Source organism: Pseudonaja textilis, chromosome 1, assembly GCF_049901715.1.
Source record: "Pseudonaja textilis isolate UNSWEBS1 chromosome 1, rPseTex1.2, whole genome shotgun sequence".
NCBI lineage: Eukaryota > Metazoa > Chordata > Lepidosauria > Squamata > Elapidae > Pseudonaja > Pseudonaja textilis.
Genome location: NC_141990.1, coordinates 254,721,136 through 254,735,627, shown reverse-complemented (window position 1 = coordinate 254,735,627; position 14,492 = coordinate 254,721,136). Strand labels below are relative to the sequence as shown.

At 35.1% G+C, this 14,492-nt stretch overlaps 1 protein-coding gene across 1 annotated transcript; it reads left to right on the top strand.

Moving 5' to 3' along the window:
* Positions 1–697: 697 nt before the first annotated feature.
* On the top strand, positions 698–14,487 carry FBXO3 (F-box protein 3). The gene is made up of 11 exons (XM_026706892.2): positions 698–1,081; positions 2,853–2,942; positions 4,453–4,616; positions 5,306–5,420; positions 5,532–5,736; positions 7,085–7,130; positions 7,777–7,861; positions 9,274–9,396; positions 10,538–10,653; positions 11,397–11,587; positions 13,102–14,487. The coding sequence occupies exons 1-11, from the start codon at positions 975–977 to the stop codon at positions 13,225–13,227; spliced, it is 1,368 nt and encodes a 455-aa protein (XP_026562677.1). The 5' UTR covers positions 698–974; the 3' UTR covers positions 13,228–14,487.
* Positions 14,488–14,492: the final 5 nt, after the last annotated feature.

Sequence of the window (14,492 nt, the reverse complement as noted above, 5' to 3'; positions counted from 1 at the left end):
CTTAGTGTTTCCTGTTCCTGTGCAAGAAATGTATCCCATTTGCTGTCAGATTCCCAGGGGCGGAGGTCTTAACTAACTTTGTAGGCTTTGTCTGGACCACATGGTTTCACCTGAGTGTTGGCTGATGCAATCTTCCCAGGCCAGGTGGTGAGATGGTTAGAGGCCTTTGTTATGTAGAGTACTCTGGCCTAGGCCTTAATGGCCCACTAACAAAGGTGCGGGGGGGGGGACGGGGACGGGGACGGGGACGACTGAGTTTCTGCTTCTGAGTTTTTATTCCTTTTTAGGGGAAATATTCTGCCTTTTTAGTATTTCCCAGGGTATTCCATTTTTCTAGGAGAGGGGTAGGTGCTAACTTCCTACAATCCTGTCAGAGCTAAAGAAGCTTCTTGGATGAGAAGAGAAACGTCTTCAAAGAAAAAACAAGTCCAGTTGCCTCTTGAAAAATCACCTTTGGGACTGCGCCCTACTGTTTATGTTTTGGGACAACATTAAGACCTACCTCCTTGCGGCTTAGTGTCAAATTATAGAAACCAAGAGAGAGCTTTTGTAGAGGCTATATACAAAGCCGAGCTTAAGGACAAACTCAGCTTCAGTTTAAGTCTGGGGCGCCGCCCTTACAAAAGAGACACCAGGCTTAGTAAGATAAAAAAAAATTGCAAGCAAACTGCCCATCCCTGATAAGTTACCACGGAGCGGGCGGGCGGGGGCTGTGGGGAGGCCCCGAGGCGAACTCTCCGACAGGTCTAGGGCCTCCCTCCTCTCGGGCCAGACCTTTAGGCGCGCGGATCCCTCCTCCTACCCCCAACCCCGCTTGTTTTGATAACAAACCCGCGTGGGGAGGGAAGAAGCACGCGCCTGCCGCGCGCAGGTAACAGGCTGTGGGCGGGCTTCCTTCAGTGTGGCTCAATCCGAGCGAAGTAAGGGGCGGAGCCTCGGGCCGGGAGCAAAGAGCCAGCAGGGCAAGCGTCAAGATGGCGGACGTCGCTGAGCAGGACTTGACGACCCTCAGCCTGGAGCAGTTGCCCACTGACCCGCTATTACTCATCCTAAGCTTCCTGGATTACAAAGACCTCATGAGGTGGGGGCACCGCCGGGAACGGGTGGGTGGGAGCTGAGGCCGAGCCTGTGGCATGACTGACCCGCCCCTTACTTTCCCCTGCAGCACCAGCCATTGGGAAAGAAGGGAGGCGAAGGGCGATGGTGTCTTCTTAGGAGAGGCGCGGGGGGAGAGAAAATAGAGAAGCCAGCTCGGTGGCTTCGTCCGTCCGTCCGTCCCCCCCAAAAAGGATGGGGATTGGAAGGCTTGCTTAGGGAAGGTGTGGTATCTCGAGGGTCTCGGAGCAGGCTGGAGATGGGGATTGGTGTCGAAAGAAGGGTGAGGTTTCCTTGAGATCGAGCGAACCGGGGCAAGTGGCTTTTCCGTGGGGCAGGAAGCTGGGCAGAGGCCTCGATGGGGGGGGGAGCATTTATTTCTGATGTTGCGAGCTGCAGAGGCTTTTCCTTGCCAGGGCATCAAGGAACCTTCCAAGCGCCTCCCTTTGCTGATGGACAGGTTTCTTTCATCAGGCTTGCATGTATCAACAGGTGCTTGCATTATTCACTGCGTTAAAACGGGCCTTGCCCTTGTGATACGGTATTTAAGGCTTTGCTGAGAAAGAGAAACACAATTAGTAGAATTATTAGTGGGGGGGACTCGTCATTCCCACTGTAGGACGTTGTTGACTTGACTCAGAAGGGGTTTAGTGCCAGTGTCCTGATGTAATTTTCTATTGATGATTTTAAATGAACCATCTTTTGTAATGGAAAACATATCAGCTCCTACAGTTGATTGGAGAAAGAAGGAACTACTTAACCTTTCAAATATTTTTTCTTCTGTGAGATTGCTCCCCTCCAAAATAACAGGGAAAGTAAGTCTATTGAAAATAGTGAAAAAAGTAGTGAAAATAAAAATGAGTTGTCTTTCAGTTAGTGTCTAGTCCCAAACATACTTTTTCAAGAGGCAACTAGACATTCTGGTTTTTCTTTGAAGAGGTTTCGCATGTCATCGAAGAAGCTTCTTCAGCTCTTGGATGAGCTGGAGACTTCTTGGATGAGAAGTGAAATGTCATAAAGAAAAACCAGAAAGTCCAGTTGCCTCTTGAAAAAGCACCTTTGGGACAACCATGACCTGAAGGACTGAGAATCTCCATAGTGTTTATGTCTAGTGTTTATGCAGGGAAAACATCAAGCAAAATTGAAAGTGGCCCTCAGTGGTTAATTTGGCCACTAAATAACTTAACAGTGAATTGCATAGTGAACATCTGATTAAAATTATAGGATAAATGTTTTGACATGGTATGATCTGCAATGGTGGTTCATTATTTCTAACTAATAATGGCACCACCAAATAGATTGTTCCTTGAGGGTACAACATTTGATGTGTTGGCAGAATTTTATATAAAATAGTGAGTTTGACATTCAAAATTATAAATGGAAATTAAGGGTAAATATGTTTGCATTATTTATTGAAAACTAAGGAAGTAATACATTTCCAGTAGGAAAATTTTCTTTCTTTTTTAACAATTCTCATGCTTCCTTATCATGAGAATCCAAATCAATGCTGACAACTTCTTCAAATATTGAATCCTTAAAGCTTTAGAAAAAGAAACTAAATGATCAAATATATATCTAGAAGTTCAGCTTCTAAATAATTTAATGTGTGATCATTTAAAAACCAAGTATTAAATATCTACATAAAACATGTTAATTTTAATTTCAAATCTGGGTGGTTTTTAGCTTCATTCTCTTCTGTGTAATAAAAACTACCTTAGTATTAACATTAAATTTAATCCGATACCTCTTTGTTGCAGTTGCTGTTTTGTAAGTCGTAGATTAAATCAACTTTCAGTCCACGATCCATTATGGAAAAGGCATTGTAAGAAATACTGGCTTCTTTCTGAGTAAGTGTGGATAATATTTCAGTTTGCATAAAATAAAAAATGGCTTATACTTTTTATCCAATACAAGTTAGTAATTGTAATATGGAAAAACAAGGCTTTGAAATTGCTTCTAGGTGTAACCATCTGAATTATTTGCTATTATTATTTGAAATATAAGTATTTATAAATATCTATATATGTATATGTATATGCTTATGTACTAATTATAAGTAATTATAAATATGTGTATACTTTTACATCTATATTTACATACTATAATATGCATTTATGGGCATAAGTATAAATACATTTATATCTATATTTTCATACATTTATATCTATACTTACTCTCCATGGAGTTTTTGCTCCATTTGATATATTAATTATGTTAATTCCTTATGCGCAGTATGAGATTTAAGAGGATAAATGTGTGTGGGCAGACTGATATTTTACAATATTGAATTAAGAGTTGAGGTTTTGTTCATTTTCAGTTAAGTGGAAATGCTTCTAAATATCAATTTGACATGATCAAATGTATTCTTGAGGAATAGCTTCTAAAATAATTAGTTCTTCTCCAGGTGTACTAGAATAGTTTAAATTTGTTAGACCAGATGATTCAGTGGTCAATAGATCTGGGCTGATCTCACTATTTTTGTAAACTACCTTGCTTTAATTAAAGGAGTATAGAGAGTTTTGAGTTCAACACATTTAGCAAGCAATAACTATTTTGGGCTCAGCTTAATGAAATTTCAATTTTGAAACAGGTTTTCTAATCTTACCTACAGCGTCACTGTACATAATGTACAGTATAAATGTGGCATTGATATTACCACTTGCTGCTTATGGAATAGAATAGAATAGAATAGAATAGAATAGAATAGAATAGAATAGAATTCTTTATTGGCCAAGTGTGATTGGACACACAAGGAATTTGTCTTGGTGCAAATGCTCTCAGTGTACATAAAAGAAAAGATACATTCGTCAAGAGGCAAGAATTATAAGGTACAACACTTAATGATAGTCATAGGGTACAATAAGCAATCAAATCATACTAGGAAACAGTCAATATAAATCGTAAGGATACAAGCAACAAAGTTACAGCCATACAGTCACAAGTGGGAGGGGATGGGTGATGAGTGATGAGAAGATTAATAGTAATAGTAGTGCAGAATTTGTAAATAGTTGGGCAGTGTTGAGGGAATTATTTGTTTAGCAGAGTGATGACATTTGGGGAAAAACTGTTCTTGTGTCTCTTTGTTCTGGTGTGCAGTGCTCTATAGCGTCGTTTTGAGGGTAGGAGTTGAAACAATTTATGTCCGGGATGTGAGGGTTTTATAAATATTTTCACAGCCCTCTTTTTGACTCGTGCAAGTCCTCGATTAAAGGCAGGTTGGTAGTAATTGTTTTTTCTATAGTCCTAATTATCCTCTGAAGTCTGTGTCTGTCCTGTTGGGTTGCAGAACCAAACCAGACACTTATAGAGGTGCAGATAACAGACTCAATGAATGTACATATTTGATTTTTTTTTTAGAGCTGAGAAGTCTCGAACAACTAAGAGCTGGAAAGCAATTTTCATAGATATGTATGCTGATTTGGGAACATATATTCAGTATTATGCTACACTTAAAAAAGCCTGGGATGATTTGGAAAAATATTTGTTGCAGCATTGTCCTCGGATGATTAGTTCTTTGAAAGGTATTGTTAATATACCTGATACTTTGAAAAGCTTTGTACCTTGATTTTTCTTTTCAAATTTTGAATTTAACTTTGGCATTTTTATATAAGAAACTCAATAACAACTATTGGCGAGTGTTATAATTCTATAATTCCAACAGGAGCCAGGAATGCCAAGATTGCTGCTGTTAAGCTATGTATTCATGTGACATTGTATTTTATTAGATCACATAGTGACAGAAATTCCAGTCATAATTGCCATCATAACCAAAGAACTACCTGTAGTTATTTTGGAAGTAAAATAATTTATTCACTTCTGGTTTATAGGAATGTGCAAAACATTCCAAAGAGATGCTCTGAAGAGTTGAGGAGCACAAATGAAACGCTTCTCTTCACATCAATAATACAACTCTTTCAGTGTGAAGGGAAGGGAAGCAGTGCACACACATGAACACAAAGATAGACTTAGAAACTTTCATGTGTGCTTTATTGAAGAAGCATCTGATTTAAAATTTGCAATAGAGATGCTCTTTTTGTGTTCCACAGGTTACAAAGTGCCCTGCTTACATCTGAAAATGAGCCTGACACAATTGTCGGAGTTGCTGACTTCTGTGGGACTTGCTGAGCAGTTTAGCATTGGGTCTTAGATTGTTGCTTGTTTATATTGTGTGAAATCATGTATGAAAACTTGTAACTTCTTAATATGACAGACGGTGTTCAGGAAGATGATCTGGATGCAGTGGAAGCACAGATTGGTTGCAAATTACCTGATGATTATCGATGTTCATTTCGAATCCATAATGGACAGAAGCTGGTTGTCCCAGGGTGAGAGATTAAAATTCATTGTATTTGCTCTTTGGAATTAATTTTATGCACAAGAATTCAAAAATTACATTAATGTTCTTAAGCATATTTTTAAACATTTTTTATACAAAGGTTGATGGGAAGCATGGCACTCTCCAATCACTATCGCTCTGAAGATTTATTGGACATTGACACGGCAGCTGGGGGCTTTCAGCAGCGACTAGGACTGAAGCAATGCCTTCCCTTAACCTTTTGCATTCACACTGGATTGAGTCAATACATGGCTCTTGAGAGCATGGAGGGGCGCAATAAGTATGAAATCTTCTACCAATGTCCAGTAAGAAAGATTTCAAATATATATTTTAGACAGCAGTAACGCAGCTCACACACTTCATGAAATTGATACATAACCATGGATGTAATTTGACTGTGTTTGTAGAATATTTGAAGTCAGCTGCTCTTTCACCTGATTTCCCCCACCCCCCTTTCCATCAGTGGCAAAAGGTCACATGAATGTTTAGAAGTTGTAACTGGTGGAGAGGAAACAGGTTTGAGAGGATAGCAAGGGCTCTTAACGGCTGTCAAAAAAGTGAAAATTAATTAGGCTGTTGAAAAAAACCTTTTGCATCAAGATCAACAGTCAGAGGAACTGCTAGATGAGAACTGTGAGTAGGAAATCAGAAAATATTGCATGGTGATTAGGAATAGACTGACAAATCGTAATGTAATGGTATAGTTATAGCTGTAGTTTTTACTTAGTATATTATTAAGAAAATGTATACTTGAATAACTTGAAAATTTTGTAGACGATAATGCTCTGCTGATTTTTATAAATATTGGCATAAAGATTTATCTATAGTAATTACATTGCTTATCAATAGACTAAAAATCAAATGTAGCATCTCTTTATTATGCTAAGGTATAAAAATCAGTTCTGTGATTTTCACAACAGATTGTTCATATATCCCTGATAACATAGGATTTTGCTTAATGGTAGAAGAATGTTTATTGAGCATGTTTTTATATTTTGAATTTATTCAAGATAAATTTCCAGTAACTTCTTTTACACTGTGAAAATCACATCTGGTCTGCTTGCCAGTACGTCCTGTTTTTAGTTCCCGTAAAAGGAGAAACCTCTCAGAATTCCTGAAACCAAAACTTTCATTTTCCAAACATATTATAATATAACTTTTCCATCTATATAATACTAAGATCTTTTTTTCCCTTTGTAATTAATTGAATTTTGCATCAATATTTTAAACTATAAATCTTGGGTGTAAAGTTACTTCTATAGTAATAGTACAACTCATTAGCATATTCTAAAATATGACTGTTCTTTGCTTGTTTTAGGATTGAAACCTCAGTGCATCCTAGCAGGATATTGTAATTTGCTTTAAACTAGAATAACAATATTTAAAAAGTTATGAATTTAAAGGATTTAATTCATGTATTTTTAGTTATTTTTCAAACTATGTTCTTGATAATATAACAAAATTAAATTTTCCAGTTTAGTTTGCTAAATTATTCTAAATGTTAGTAGCAGACAATATATTTGCACAACACACTTTAAAAAGAGAGTATATAGAACTAAAACTATAAAAACTTGACTGAAATCTTACTGCTGTTTATGCCTTTTAAAAGTATTTATTTTAGGATACAAATAACCTGTTTCATTTTATTTGAAGGATCAAATGGCCCGTAATCCATCTGCAATTGATATGTTTATCACAGGTAAATATGTTTTGGAACTCTAATGGAGAAACATTTTCAAGAGGAATAACGGGAAGACGATAATTAGGATGATGAGCAACATATATATGCTTATTCCCAACAGATGCTCAACATGTCTGCTTTATTACTGTGTGTCTTTACAGCAGCCTAGTAAATAAAGTGAGTCAACTATTGGATCAACTACAGATGAGATTATAGTCTAACATAATTGAAACTCATCTGATTGAAGAAGGTTGATTGGCAGCTATTTAAGCAAAGATTCCGGAAATAACTTCTATGGAACCACAATTCTCATCATGTATTCCCTACTCTAAAACTTTATCCAGGTTATTACAAAGCTTTGAAAACTAATTTCCAATCCATCTTTCTACCCCAGGGGTGTCTTTTACTGTGACATTCTAGTTCTACATAAAGAATGAACTATTCAGTCTTTACTATGTCACTTTGATGTTATGTTCATAAATTATTAATTAATATTGTATCAGCTTAATCAGATACCTAACTTGTTTATAGTTAACTTGTCCATCAAAGAGACAATATATATGTTCCAAGGAAGACTTGAGTTTTATAGATTTTATTGAAAATCTAATCAATTGATCCTGTTTTTTTTTTCTTGTAAACTTGTTTTTCCTTCTTCAACATCTAGGTAATTCCTATTTGGAGTGGTTCACCTCCTATGTTAACAATGTAGTAACAGGTGCCTATCCAATCATCCGAGACCAGATTTTCAGGTATTATAAATTTAGTTTACAATACAATACTGCTACAATACAGTATACAATATTATATTGTGACTAAGAAAAAAACAATGGAAATTTGTATAAATGTAAATATTGATAGTATTTAGGTATAGTAATATATAAATGAGAAAGCAAAGGTTTTATACTACAGATTACAGAAACAAAGCCTCATAATCTTCTAAAAAGTATTAATAATATGCGAGACTATTGAAAGAGATATTTTACTACATTTTATAAAATGCTTCTAATATTATTTAAATATTACATTTTAATGAAAAACCCATTTGTTATCATTTATCTGTAATACAAAAAAAGCAGGCTCTTAGAAAAAATGTTTTCCTAATGTACAGATAGTCTTTGACCTACAACCATAATTAAGCCCAAAATTTATGTTGCTGCGAAATTTGTTAAGTGAGTTTTGCCCCATTTTATGACTTTTCTTGTCCCATTTGTTAACTGGATCACTGCACTGTTGTTAAATTAATAATATGGTTAAGTGAATCTGGTTTCATCATTGACTTTGCTCGTCAGAAGGTCACAAAGGGGGATCCCGTGACCCTGGGACTCTGCAGCTGTCATAAATGTGAGGTGTCAAGCATCCTAATATAAATCACGTGGCTATTGGGATGCTGCAATGGTCATAAGTGTAAAAAAATGGTTATAGGTCAGTTTTTTCAGTGCCGTTGTCACTTTGAACGGTCACTAAATGAACTGTCATAAGTTAATGACTACCTGTATTGTTTTGTGCTAAACAAAAGTAATGCTAAGGTTATGACAGAGGCAGTCATTCTTGGTAGAAGCTCCTTTTCTCTGAAATAATTTGCCCTTACCTACCCACTCCTCATCCCAACAAGAATGGCTTCTCCTATCATCACTTTCTAGATATTTGTTAAAATATCTAGAAAGGCCTTTGGAGATTTACTTATCAGCATTAGAAGTGGGGAATGTAATGTTGACATTAATTACTATATTATTTTTGTTATAAGTGATTGCTGTGATGCTGTTCCTCATTAAGTTGGGAGCCCCACCGATTATGCAGGGTTTTCAAAATTGTACAGGCAAGGCATCATGATGTACAGTTTAGATGATTCTAGAATAGGTACAGTTCAGCTCTCTGAATGGCAGATGTAGCTGCTCTTGGAAACTTAGCTTTCCAGCCCTAGTTTTAAGTAATCTCTTCATGATATTCATAAGTATCTGTAATGATGAAAAGTAGATGTGAGGAAATATCCATTTCAATATTTAGATGTGAATACAGTAGAAATAACAGGTGTATTCAATACAGCAGGTGTATTGAATAAAGTATAAAATACACTATTTGAAACATGTAATGCTGGCTTTAATCTTTCAATATTTATTCCTTTACATATCAGATAAGAAAATTTTACTTTTTCATTTGCTAGATATGTTCATGAAAAGGACTGTGTAGCCAAAACAGGAGATATTACTGTTTCAGTTTCCACATCTTTCCTACCTGAACTCAGCTCTGTGCATCCGCCTCATTACTTCTTCACTTACAGAATCAGGTAAAATTAGTACAAATATGTTATTGAATGGTTACTACATATTTTAATTGCTAAAAATATTTTAAAATATTTAAATGTTTTTAAGAATAATTGAAATGTGCCAATATTTTGATCCACTTGAGAACCCAAACTAAGTTTTTGGATTGTTTTGCAGTGTAGAACGTTTGTCAAACAACCATTCCAGTTCAGCATTTTTTTTCCTGTAATAATCATATGTCTCCACAAGTGTTAAGTTGGTTTCCTTAGTGTACAGGTAGTCCTCAACTTACAACAGTTTATTTAGTGACTGTTCAAAAGTTACAATGGCACTGAAAAAAGTGACTTATGAGCATTTTTCAGTTATCACTTTTGTAGCATCCCCACGGTCACCCGATCAAAATTTGGACACTTGGTAGCTGACTCACATTTATGATGGTTGCAGTGTCATGTGATCACTTTTTGCAACTTTCTGACAAGCAAAGTCAATGGGGAAGCCAGACTCACTTAAGAACCAGTTTACTAACTTATCAATTGAAGTCATTCAGTTAACAACTGAGGTAAAAAAGGTGTAATATCGGGCAAAACTCACTTAACAGATGTCTTAGTTAACAACAGAAATATTGGGTTCAATTGTAGTCGTAAGTCAAGGACTACCTATCCTTTTTTCTTAAACATTTTACTTGCATTTCCAATACACTCAAAATATATTTATCTCCATAGGAAAATGCTTCTTATTGCCTCTTATAGTATGTGGTTTTGTAATATGGTTCTACATCTGTCATAGCCATTTATCATGATAGAATACATATGGTACTTTCTGGCTATTTTATTAATATATTTTTCTTATATGATACTTTAAAAAAAAGATCCTCAGCGTTTTTTATTGTATCACTGAGGAATATGTGATGCTGTATACTGTATATGAAAAGCAGAATGTCTGCTATTTACTTTCACTTTTTCAAAAATGGTTATTTTTTTAAATGCCTATATTCTCAAATTGCATTGCATTCATAAGTTGATATGTAATGTAGATAGCATACATCCTGCTTCCTTTACAAAAATATTTCCACAAGAGTTAAGGATTAATATTTCTGGGCAATGTATGCTGCTATGCTGTGTAAAAGACCCATTTCTAAAAGAAGCATTTTGTGTAATTTATTAGAATTGAGATGTCCAAAGATGCACTTCCAGAGAAGGCTTGTCAATTAGATAGCCGGTATTGGAGAATAACAAATGCCAAAGGTGATGTGGAGGAGGTTCAGGGTCCTGGAGTAGTAGGTAAGGGACATTGTTTCAAAATGTTGACTAAATGAAGAAATGATTGGTTGATTTTCTCAAAATAATAAAGGTGTTTGACTAAATTATGTTAGTTTAAAGAAAAAAAATACTGCTGTGGTATCTCAGTCTAGAATCTATTTCAAAATAGATGAAGTCTTATACATCCATGTTCAGGTTAAATTTAAATTTCAGTATTCTGATTGTCATAAAGCAGTGGTGTCATACTCAAGGCCCAGGAACAGAATCAGGTCCCCGGGGTGCTTAGATCTGGCCCATGGGGCTACCCTGGAAACAGTGAAGGACTAGCCCACAGTGCGTCTGCCAGTGAAAATGGAGCTTCAGAGAGCCGCACATAGCCCTCCAGAGCTCCATTTTCACTGGCAGAGGGTAGCTGGAAGCCATAGCAGCCAAAAATGGAGCTTTTTGCTGCCAGAGCACTCGAGCCACCACAGGCACCCCTGAAATGAGTAATGTCATGCTGGCCACGTCGACCCTGGCCAAATATACACACATACCAAGGTCAAACAACCCTGATGCGGCCATCAATGAAACTGAGCTTGATACCCCTGTCATAGAGCAACAAGGAAATCCGTAAGAAATGCACGACATCTTATTTGTTTCAAGTCACTATTTGTTACAAGCTATTGAATCACATTTTAAAATAATGATTTAATCCTAACATAATTTGACCTTAATTTAAGTGTACTTGACTCTAAAGTTCTCTGATCATTTTATTTCTGCAGGAGAATTTCCAATAATTAGTCCTGGTCGAGTCTATGAGTATACTAGTTGTACTACATTTCCTACTACATCAGGATACATGGAAGGATACTATACATTCCATTGTCTATACTACAAAGATAAATATTTTAATGTTACCATTCCTAGATTTCACATGGTTTGCCCAACATTCAAAGTATCCATAGCACGTATGGTAAGTTGAAGCAACCTGGTTTAGGCCATAATTTTTATATCTGGTTCCCAAGTACTAATAGACTTGTATATTTAAAATAGTATTCTTTTTGCATAAAAATTATCAAACAAGGCAACATCCTCTATGAACAGACTTCTCATTGCTTTCATCAAACTTATCTCCAGCTTCCCTGTTCCATCATAGGATGGTCATAATTGTGTACAATTTATAGCTTTCAGAATCAGTCATCAACTAATGTACTTCAAATTGGATGTTCAACAATCTAATTTGATTTCTGATAGTAAATATGTGTTAAACATGCAGAATGGAGGATCTATAAGAGCTATGTAATTTCATTTCAAAATATAATCCAACAAAATGAATTTTAGATAAATGATTAATATATAATTACAATAGTACTTACATTAATAGCTGAGGATGAAATAGTTTTGACAGGATTACAGGATTTTGACAGGATTTTGGACTACATTTCTAGTGACAGTCATTTATATTTAGGTACTCTATAATGGTGTAAATCAGACTATCAAACTGGTGACCTGTGGGCCAGATGAGTCACTCACAGGCCACGTCTACCCCGCAAAAGCAAAAAACATTGTGATACATCACGATATGTCACATGACACAATCCAGTTTGACGTAAATAAAAAAGGTCTTGTCTTGATGTACTTTGTTAAAAAAACTGATTAATGTTATTCTCTGAAATTATTAAGGTAGAGTTCATAAAACATTTAAAAGCATTCCAATACATAATAAAATATCCTATACAGTATTTTAATAAAAACTGATGTGCATGAATATTTTACTCATTGGACCTTCTACAAAAATTGGAATTGGCTGATTAAGAAACAGAATATTAGATTTAGATTCAGGTTTATATCCTATTTTGTCAAGAATTCTTGTTTGCTTTCTATTTACCTGCATGACCTACTTAACAGACAGTTGAGTTCCAATTATTTAGGCACTTTACGTAATTGAGAAATATTGTACATAATTGAGTAGTGATTTCTAGTATATTCAACAGTTTTGTAAGTTACAATTCGTTTGGGATATATTAAAATGTTCTGTTTAGTTTTTTTATTTGATAAGTAGAATATGGCAGTAGTGAGAATTTAGTCAAATATTTAGCCAGCCAATTGCGAAATCAAGTTAAAAGTATATGGATGTCACAAAAAACAAAAATTAACTTCTTTATGGTTCTGTTATTGTGTTTTACTGAGATAGTAATGTAAGCATTAGAGTCAGTTTGATGGAATGGTTGAAGGCATCAGGTTAGAAACTGGGAGACTGTGACTTCTAATTTTGCCTTAGGCACAAGGGCCAGCTGGGGAATTGTGAGCCAGTTCCTAAGAAAGGAAGCAATAGCAAGCCACTTCTGAAAAATCTTTCCAAGAAAACTGAAGGGACTGGACTTGAAGGCACCAAAACTAATAATAATTAGTGTCATTATTATCAATCCTAGGATGGTTCTTTAAAGAAACTGAAAATCTAAATTATGTTGCCTTTCCTGTCTTTAGGAAACCAATCACAATGATTGTGCCATGGATGAGGAGGAAGACTCGACAGATACTGACGAATATGAAGACAGACATAGAATTCTAGGCATTCCAATTCCTTCTGGGCGTTGTCCACGTCAGACTTGATCAGACTTTCAAAACAATGTTTGGGGTTCTGCAGATAGATGAGTATATATGTGTGTATGTGTATGTATATGCACACATGCATATATAAATATACAAACACACATGCATGTGTGTATGTATGTATATATTAAATTCTTGACTGTGGAATAACTGATATGAATGGTGATACTGCTTCTGGCTTGTACCTGATCAAGTGTAGAAACAAGATTTTCCTTTGTTTTTCATTTTGAAGATGATGTAAAGATGGAAATGCACTAGCATGGGAACCTTTCTTTATTATTTTGAAAAACTTAGCATTGGGAGTACTTTAATATTGTATATATAAAAGTTATTTAAATGTAGAATGGTGCTTGGTTTTTTTATATATATAAAACTGTAATGGCAAATAAAATAATAATAGGCATGTTTTGTATTGTTACCTCTGACATAAGTAAATGAAATATTTAAACTGTTTATGATCTTTAGGTTGAATTGGGTATTCTTGTATTGTTAAAATTAGGACATATAACAGGAAACTAAAATTATTAGAAATTGTCATGTTTTAAATCCTACATTCATTGTCATAATAGGTTTTCTACAGCCCTTCACTTTGATTATGAAATGCAAATTGCCTATTACATTTTCTCATTAATAACGTAATAAAATATGTAAAGGAATTCACTCTTCAAATACCATTTATCTAATATGATAAATGATTAGAACTTTGATTTAAAGATAAACCGTTCATGTTTTTTGAATGATATATGGATTTTTATAATTTCTAAAAACAAACCATTTGAAAAACATAGCTAAGAATCTGCATCAAGAGTTATTGTAAAAAGTTTGGGAAAGTGAAATAGTTGAAACAAGTATTTATATTTACCTGGAACTGAGTCCAATTGGTTTTAGAAAAGCTTTTGCACAAACATACAGTATGACTGAATGTTAAATCCTTAATACTGGGAAATCTGTACAGATCCTGATTTCAGAGTTGATGTAGATGGAAATAGTAAATGACCATACCATGGAATTACAAGAATTACTGTATGAACGCTGTCTATTTTTATTTGGGAATAGGAAAATTTTGACTTCCCTAATGAATTGGAAAAGAAATATAGTATAAAAGGAACACAGTTATCATTCACTTCAAAAAGATAAACAAGAACGTGTGAGATAAAAATTCATATAGTAATTACAGTAATTTCTACATATTTTTATATCAACTGAATTAATTGTTATTCTATTTACTAAAGCAAAAATTAAACTTCAAGACAATCTAAATGTAA